Below are 9,462 nucleotides of genomic sequence, written 5' to 3'. Positions count from 1 at the left end.
CATGACCCTTGACCGAGTTTGGCAGAAAACTGTGCAGTTTAGTCTAGTTCAGGCCGTGGCCTGCACTGCTTTGTGCAAGGGCAGCTAGCATGACAGATCTCTGTTGGAGGGTTTATTTAGGGGCCTTCAGATTCACAGCTCTGACTATTAAAAAGAAGGCCCCCCTGCTCTATTTCCCCACACTCCTCAATCAAAATTGCTAAGGTAGAATGTTGAAAAGTGGCATTAAAGCAGTCCTCATTCAGCAGCAGCGTCTTTGAGAGTTCTACCCAACATTGGATTGGATTTAACCAAACTCTAACCTTTGAAAACCACAAGCTACACATTCTATGGGCTTTTTTTGCCATGGGGACTTTAGGCTACTCCAGGGTTAGGTGGCAGCTGAGCAGGGTTTTGAGACTCTGAGTGGCACCTCAGTGGAGGACTTAGGTGTCTTACATGCAGCTTGGTGTCTAAGTCCTTTTGTGGAGCTAGCCCTAACAACCTATTTTGGTCACTGAAATTTGCTTTGAGACCAATACACAGAGGGAACAGATCTGTGACGTAGAAAGGTGCCATTTTTACAGTAGCACATTTAAGAGTAGGACTGCATTTTAAATACCACAGCATTCTAGTCTATATATGGAAAATACTAAGTTACCTGTGGGTTTGAATCACGTGATAGAATAAAAGCATTTTCTGTAAATCCCAACATAACACAGGCATCTGCTTCCCTTCAGCTTGCCCAGCCTTCGCCCAATGCTGGATGTCAACTATTTGCCAGTAACAGACATGAGGATAGCACGGACATTTTGTTTCACCAATGAAGGGCAAGCTTTGTATCTCAGCTCTCCCACGGAGATCCAGCGACTGACATACAGCCAGGAGATGTGTGACAATCTACAGGTAGGGCTTGTAAACGTAGAAAGCACACATGCTGCTTGGCTTTCTTATTGTGGAGAAATCTTTGAAGCACTAATGGGCTCCCATTGTCAGATCTGTGCTTCCTACAGAGGAGGGCTGTACGTGTTTGCAGCACTTCTGAGCCAGCCAGAGGCATCTCAACAGAGCCCTCCCACCACTGCCTTGATCACAGTGGCTTACACCATTCTCAGGCTTTCGGCTGTTAACACCACGTCCTCTGGTTTAAAGTCTAGTGCAACCTGTTCCTTTTTCAGATAATTTTCATTCAATCCAATTCATTCTTATTTTTAATTTGGAACCTGAAACTCCAAATAACAGCGCAAAGATTGCCCAGATTTTTTGTAACATCTGCAGTGTCATGCATGGAACATATGTCAATTTGCATCAACATTTCCAGAGAGAACCAATTTTCTCAAGAGAAAAGCTCCTACATTTGGAAAGAGTAAAATGGAAAAAGAAATGCTTAATGTCACTGTCTAATGCTCTGATCCCTGAATATGCACGTTCCTTGTGTTAAGTCTATGAAAGAATGCAAAACACTAACCCAAAATTTTATCAGCTAAAGATGGGGGAAACAAGATGCTTCTAAAACATTTGTTCCCAAAGAGCAAATGATGTATTTGTAAATGGTCAATTTATCTGGAACAGTATGTTTTACTTGTAGGTTTCTCAAGGTAATGACACTTTTTACTCTCCTAAGTTTAATTAAATTTAAATTTAATTAAAAGTTAAAGTTTTAAATGATTAAAAATGGTAAGAAGTTGGATTGTAACATTATTGCCAGCAGATGTGCCAGGCATTAGCTTTAATGTAAGATATGATTTAGTGTGAAACGTCCATGAAAAGACAATTGCTTGCTTTTATTTTTTATAGTGAAACCAGTGCTAGCTTGACACACCTATAGATGGAAGTTCCCTATTTATTCATAGCAGAGGACAACATGGGCAGCAGCAGGCCACACTTCCTACGTGCACACCACACACCCCAAGTACACCTTATGCTTGCCCTGCAGGAACCACCTCATTGGGACACAGAGGAGGTCAACAGTACTTTTGGTCCATGGCCCCTGTGGAGTAGCTCCTGTCCCCTAGCGCCTGGACTAAGTCCACAAACTGACATTAACGGTAGCAACTTCTGGTTACTACTAAGTTGATCCAGAGTTGAAGCAGGTTGGCACTCGCCCTAACAAAGTAGAGCAAAGTCCTAATGTGCTGCTTTGGTTGAAAGAGGAACGGTTTCAAAATGTTATGAGTGACTACTTCAAAATGTATGGCACTCGATACCAGCATGGCTCTAACTGAAGGGAAAGTGTATCAGCACAACGACTGTTCCTTCCCTAACTTTAGTATTGCTTATTTTATTCTAAAAGTAAACACAGGCCACACTCTCCACATTAATACAGCTTCTTCAGCATTCAGTCAGTAGGCTAGAAGGGCAGGCGTTCTGAGTTGGATATAAACCATTAAAAGTCTCCAAAAAATCTATTAGTGATTAAGACATACTTTTGAATTACTTACAGTATTTTCCACTACAGTAACTGATACAGCCCTTCTTTGCAGGTGGGAAAAGGTTCTCACATTGTACTATACATTCAAATACAGCAGCTATGGAGATGGTCTAAGGAAAGTCATTTATTCCAAGCAAAAGCTAGTTCATTATGTGAGGTTTTTTTACACTCTAAATGTCATTTACTGAAGGAAGTTAATTGTGGGGGGTTATTGGGGAAGGATCATTAGCAGTAAAAATGGGAAATAAGCTTGAGGTTGTATAATGAGCAGAGAACCAGGATGCCCAACAAAAGACATGGTATTGCCAGCTGTCGTTAGACCATGGCAATGTGTTGAGCAGCAGAAGTCATCACAATGCTGGCATTTTCAGCACTGAAGAATTGTTATGAGGAATGAGTGCTGCAGCCAGGCTTGGGCTCACTGGAGAGGAGGAGTTGAAGCGACTGTTTACAAATTATTGGCGGGACTCTAAATACATCACTGAAGAAGGGTTTAAAACTAGGGGATGGGCTAGATTTGTGTTAGCCCAAGTAAGGGAATAAAAGGCTCTTACCTCCCAACACTGCCACACTCCAGCTGCTCACATCACAGCTTCTGCACAGAGAGGAAGAGCAAGGGCTTTATACACCCAGTATCCCCCTCCCCCCAAAAAGCAAGTGGGAGGAGCATTGGCAGAGAGCCATGGTTTCACCCACCCTGACCTACCAGCTGGCAGAGCAGTAGTATTAATGTGCTGAAGCCATCTCCCCACAAATGGTTGCTACATAAGAAGTTACCCTAGCAGACTGCAAATAACTTTGATAGCTAGATTTGTTTCTAAAGAACCATTGGTTTGAAGGATACAGGTGTAAGCTCTCTGGGGGCAGAGACCATGCCTTCAGCTGTGTCTGTAAATGTCTCGTGCACGATTGGTGCTGTGTAAATAGTAAAATTAAGTGGGAGGTAGGCACAGCTAGCATCCAGCGATGAGCTCTTGGAGGGAAGCCAATGGCCTTTTGTAAAAATTGCTTCCTGTCAGCAAGCACTAAACTCATCTTTATTGTTTTCTTTTTGCGAAGTATTGATGGTCTGGTTGCCTGGATAATCACCAGCTGATTGTGATTTCTTGATTTTAATCAACATTTTTATGTTGTGGCTTCGTTGCATAATTTGCTCTCCACAAGTCATAAAATATGAACCCACCAGGGGAATGAATACAAATTAATTTTTTTTTTAAATGTGAGTGGCTTTGGTTGGACATTTTATCTGCACTATTGACCCAGCTCTCATAGTAACCAGACATCAAATGCTTAATGCTGTGTTTTTCATAGTATGAGAATTTTTTTTAAAGAATTGATGTTGCAGACAAACTGACAGTCAAATGTTGTCCCTTCTAGACCTGGTCTTGCAATACAACATGTGGCATAGATCAGAATTCATCTTTTATTTGCCAAACATCTGATGTCAATGACTCTCTATTTAAAGTAAATGGCAATCTTCATCGCTCTAGTTCCCTCATGTGTTCTTCTGTCTGATTTTGGCCAGGACATGCTTGGGGATTTGTTTACCCCAGTGGAAACACCAGAAGCCCAGAACAGAGGCTTTCTCAAGGGGCTGTTTGGAGGAAGCGGGCAGACCTTTGACAGAGAAGAGCTGTGTAAGTGATTATAACTGAAACTAACAGAAGACAAACAGTTAAACCGATACAAGAACAGGACACGTAATCTAGGAAAGAAGGGATGTTAAAAATGTTAAACATAACAGAGAATTTGTCCCACAAGCTACTAGAAGGAGCAAGAGCTTGATCTTTCAGAGCCTTGTTTCTATCTACCCAAAATGTTTTCTTTCTTCCCAGTAAGAGCAAGTGAACAATAAAATAGGCCCCATCACTGCAGTTACTGAAGAACAGGTTCGAGATGGCACTAGTATCAAACCTGCCTGGGTAGCTTGAGGCAGTCTGTGTGCCACAGTACACTCCAAATAACAGCAAGGGAGTGAGGAACTAGCAATGAACTCTCCAGGTATTGATGGGGGAATGAGCTAACTCCACTTTCCCTGTGTAGTTGGCGAGGCTTCAGCAGGAAAAGCCTCTCGGAGTCTGGCTCAGCACATCCCTGGCTCAGGTGGAATTGAGGGTATGAAAGGAGCTGCAGGAGGGGTAATCGGAGACTTGGCTCGTGCGCGCCTCGCCCTTGATGAGAGAGGACAGAGACTGGGAGAACTGGATGAAAAGACTGCAAGCATGATGGCTAGTGCAGAGGCATTTTCCAAACATGCACATGAGGTATGGGTTCTTTGCACGTACCCATGGAGAGAGTTTGCCCTACCCAGGGTTACCCAAAGTTAAGAAAGCTGAACCTCCTTCAGGAAAATTGAACAAAGCACAGTCCCCCAAGTGTTGTTACCTTCATTTATACAGCACCCTTCCCCACACATTGGGGAACCCTGGTATAGATTGTCATTATATGACACTTTACTGTTTATCAAGCATGTAAGAAAGGAGAGAAAGTATTGTCATTCACATCTGCACCCACTGAAATAAATGGGGTAGTTTTCCACTTCAGAGCTGCTGTTTCGGGCTCTCTGCAAACTCAGGGAGCCATCTACTTTGGTTACACTTACTCCAGATTTTCATAGCATTTAAAGCCAAAATGGATGATCAGATCATCTAGTCTGCCCTCCTGTGTATCACAGGCCATTACATTTCATCTGGGTATCCCTATATTAAGCCTAAAGACTTCAGTTAGACCAAAAAAGTTCAGTCCTCAGGAAACAAAACTGTGCGCCATGGAGAGAAAACAGGGGAGCCCCAAGGTGCCACCAATGCCTGAGTTTCCTGCAATGTTTTCTTCATAAACATCTGTCTTTCAAAACTGCTGCCATCTCCCATTGGTGTCAGTGGGAGGGAGAGTACTATGTTCCGCCAGTTAAGATGACCATTGCATCCATTCATTGACGTGTCAGTGTTGTTCCTGAAATCAGGCCTCAGTCCCTTTGGGAACAATGGGAGATAAGGGCAATATTCATTCATTGCTTTGAAGATTTTATGTGCCTATCCCTCCTGTCAAATATTCTGTTATGAACAATAACAGGAGAAATATTACCATTAATCCTGCTTCTTTTAAAAACCCACTAGTTGCACAAGATGTGCTGAACAAGGAGGGGGAAACTAGGGTGGGTCACAGGTGTACATCTGGATGCAAGGGAACAAGTGGGGCACTACAGGGCACAAGAAACTGGAGGCATGACCATAGTGTGTTATGCTAAACTGGTTTGCTCTAAATAGGCTGCTTAGCATGGAGACATTTGCTCTGTAAAACTGAAATGATGTCACCCTATGGTATAGTCCTAAGAGGGGGAATCAACTGAAAAGTAGTAGTAGTACATTAAGGAATATTTACCTGTAATTCCAGTTTTCCAGATATCTGTACAGCTGGATTACCACCTACCTCATGCCCCAGGGAGAATGTTATTGGCTATTATAAGTGCGAGGCAAAAAAATGCTCTCAAAGAGATGTGTACGGACAGATGGTATTCTGGAGGCGAGGCACCTAGTGTACCCTAATATATGGCAGTTCCTACTTCACCTTATGCAAAAAGCAGTGTGCTAAAGTAGGAATTCCCTGAGAAGCGTCTCTTCAGTGAACAAGAGCTATGGGTAAATAATGTTCTTTGTGGAGGTTTAATACTTAATTATGAAGTTAGAGAAAGCCTCCGCGCCCCCCCCCCCCCCCCCCAAAAAAAAAGTATTTCACAGCAGCAAAGGGAAATGACGTTTGGCAAAGAACAACCTGCTGCTATTTGTTTGCTCCAAATTTTCTACTTGATTATGAAGTCCATGACAATGAATGGACCTACTTCATTTGTGGTACCACTAGTTCAGTGGAGTTCTACCACATACTAACTTAGCACAAGTCTTTACCATTAGCAAACCAGATTTTTGTATCTAATTTTCATTTTGCTTATTTCCCATCTCTGTAGTTGATGCTGAAATATAAGGACAAGAAATGGTACCAGTTTTAGACTTCTAAAGAAGCTGCTTGGCTTTGATGAGAACACTATTCAGGGAAGCGGAACTTATTCCCAACACTACCAATCACTGGCCAGAAACAAAACTTTCTCCTAGGAAATGTTTTCCTGTTATTTGTTTGGATTCACCACAAGCGGGAAGTCAAGGAGAAGTTTTATATCCCACAAAATGGAGCCTAGACTTGTACTGGTCTTTTAGTCAAAATACCTGGCTTATGGTGTAGTAAATCTTTTTCCAAAAGCAACTGAACAGTCACATTGGCATGTAGCTTTTTTCAGAAGCTCTAGGAATGAACTGTGGAGAGTGTCTCTGGTTAAAAATATCCTGTACAAACCTAGAATGTTAATGCACTTATTAAAAAAAATGAATACAATTTTGCATGACCAATTGACATCTTAAAAAGAAAGCATGTTGTGACCGAAGAAAAAGGGATTTATTTCTATGCTGAGCAAAAAATATTTAAAAACAGCAAAAATCTTTATTTTTAAAAACTACACTACAAACAGCCAGTACATTTCAAGCATGGCTGCTGCTACTCTGGACAGAAAAATTAGATGAGCTGCATTTTCTTATTTGCTGCTAGTTCTTTTCCTTATAAAATCTTAGGTTGAAATCATCAGTGCTATTTAATTCCTATCCAAAGAATAAACTAACATCCAAATCCAATCCAAATGCTTTATTTAGTGTTTGTGAAGGAGCCAGTTGGGATGTCACCTAAGTGAGAGTAGAGGGTGTCTTTACAATCCAAAGAGTGCAGGAAACACCTTCCATAAATACTAATTTTCTGAAAGCATCCTTTGAAGGGGCTGTGATAACATTTGTCACCCCAGAAGTGTCTGCATCACTTGGTTGCCTTGTTTTTTCAATATTAGAAGCTGAAGAGAAGGTGAGTCAGTAATTTATTGAATTAAACTGAAGAAAGTAGAGGGCCCAGTGGATCAAGCTGGTAAATCCCCTCAAGTCAGTGACTTCAGCAGCTTGCAGGAAAGAGTTGCACTGAAGTGATGCTAAGCAAATTGCACAGTAACCCAATTTAAAGCTGGCTGGCTGAAGATCACACCAGCAACAGGTTTGAGCTGCAAAGCCCAGCAGATGTAATTTTATATAGACCAGTTTCTCCACTGTCTTGCCTGGTGTATTACCACTTACAACCTGTGCAAAACACTGCCACAGAGATGAGTGAGTGGAGAATTCAGGAGCACATTATATCTACTTTGCACAAGTGTAAATGCCCACACAAGGTGCAAGGTACTGGTGAAATAGGCTGTTCATATCAGTAAAGCTGCTGCCAGACCTCAACTGCTGCCACGGGGCTTTATGTGGTTTCCATTATGGGCTTTTAATTTTCTTCATTTTGCAGATACTGTCAGATTCTTTTCCACAACAGTTTATCATGATGTATTTGCCTGAACAGCATTCACATTACATAACAGTCAATTTCCTTCCCCAGCTCAGTTTTACTCCTCTGCATCAGCATAATTTCCAAAGTAACCAACTGTGAAGTCAGATGGATTCTAAAATTGACTTGGGAACAAGGTGCCAAGGTCATGTTTGCCAGCAAGTATGCACAAGTACAAACTAGGGAGAGAGAGAGACGGAGACACTTTGTATCAGGAGAATTCACTGAAGGAAAATGGTCTGAGAAAGCAGCTGCAGCTAGTGACCTCCCAAATAGCCATGGCCATCAGATTTGCTTTAACTTCCTACGTTTGTATCATGACAGTTTAATGCACACTCTGGACCACAAGACACTGCTCTGGATTCTGCATTTCCATGGAAAGCACTGCTAACTCTCACTCAGTCGCTCTCTCGGCTATTCCTTTCTCATATCTTCCCTGTTTTTAGTGGGGGGTGGGTGCTCACTGGCAAAAACACCTATTGTATATTTAATTCAGCTCAATTTTAGATATAGGTTTTGGACTCAGAAGTCTGGCATCACAAGCTGTGTGAATTAAGGCTATGGCACAAGTTTGAGGCGTCATTAAGGTTACACTGTTATGGCTCAATATGAATTTTGTGCTATTCAGAATGTTTAAATTTTGCTGCGGGCAAGGTTAAAATGACAGCTTTGACCATTATAGTCCAGTTCTAGGCCTCTAAATAGCCTTAGGGCTAATCCAGCCCCTGTGTGAATTGCATGTTTACTCTACATGTACTCTGGCCTATAGTTAGTTTAAATCACTAATCTTGTGGGCAGTTCAGCTTTACAAACACCTTAGAGAGGATATGTTCCCTAATTTAGCTGCAAGACTAGAGAAGGTATTTAAATGGTCACTGGATTAGGCTCAGACCAAACAGGTAAAGATTCAGCAGGGAAATCATTCTACCAGGCACATGAGTTCGTTCTGTAACTTACTGCACCTGTTTCTATACTAATATAACCGGTATGAAAAGGATATTCCTGGTTCAAGTGTGATGCCATGTACACCTCCTCTACTGGCTACACTGGGAGTTTCCATTGCAATTCAATGACATGTTGCAGTATCCATAGATGTATCACACATAACTGTGTGGGCAGACTAGTGGAAAGCTTGGTGAGTGATTAGGATGGTACTAGTTCTGTGGTGTATAGAAATTCTCGGCTTGCTATTCCGCTTTTAGGCAGAGGTGTTGCTCTAACATCAGTTCAGGGACCTCTGATCCTGAATGAAATGGGAGCCTCCTTAGGCAGATGCTAGAGCTCACTCTGTCATGAAGCAGTTGCACAAATCAGTTTGAACAGCTACAGCCTGCGTGAGGGAAATGTGCCTCCAGTAGGTCATTTACATTACACTTGCTCTATCAACAGTCTCTAACTTAACACCACGCTGTATCAGTGGGAAAGCCAGCCAGTAGCTTTCAATTTGCCTCTTTACTTCACAAAAGAAGAAGAATTTAGATTCCCCAAACATACAATTTTGAATGTTTAAATCCTTCATCTTTTTCTCTAGAAAAACTCCCCAGGAGGTCACAACTGTATCTTCCTTTCATCTATGGCATATTGTACATCTTTTCAGAAAGTTACAAATTCCTGTTTCTGTAATGTTCAGCTTTTGTGACTAT

General features: G+C 41.8%; 1 protein-coding gene across 1 annotated transcript in view; it reads left to right on the top strand.

The window, feature by feature from the left end:
• Positions 1 to 9,462, top strand: part of STXBP5L (syntaxin binding protein 5 like) — a 418,796-nt gene extending 409,334 nt beyond the window's left edge. The window contains exons 24-27 of the mRNA XM_029912782.1: positions 720 to 885; positions 3,936 to 4,047; positions 4,454 to 4,674; positions 6,372 to 9,462. Of these exons, the coding sequence (XP_029768642.1) occupies positions 720 to 885; positions 3,936 to 4,047; positions 4,454 to 4,674; positions 6,372 to 6,413 (541 nt within the window). The 3' untranslated portion in view covers positions 6,414 to 9,462. The remainder of the gene's footprint in view (positions 1 to 719; positions 886 to 3,935; positions 4,048 to 4,453; positions 4,675 to 6,371) is intronic.

This window comes from Terrapene carolina, unplaced genomic scaffold (genome assembly GCF_002925995.2).
Source record: "Terrapene carolina triunguis isolate 2854851 unplaced genomic scaffold, T_m_triunguis-2.0 Scaffold242, whole genome shotgun sequence".
NCBI lineage: Eukaryota > Metazoa > Chordata > Testudines > Emydidae > Terrapene > Terrapene triunguis.
The sequence above is the reverse complement of the archived record's forward strand: the minus strand, read 5'-3'. Positions and strand labels throughout refer to the sequence as shown.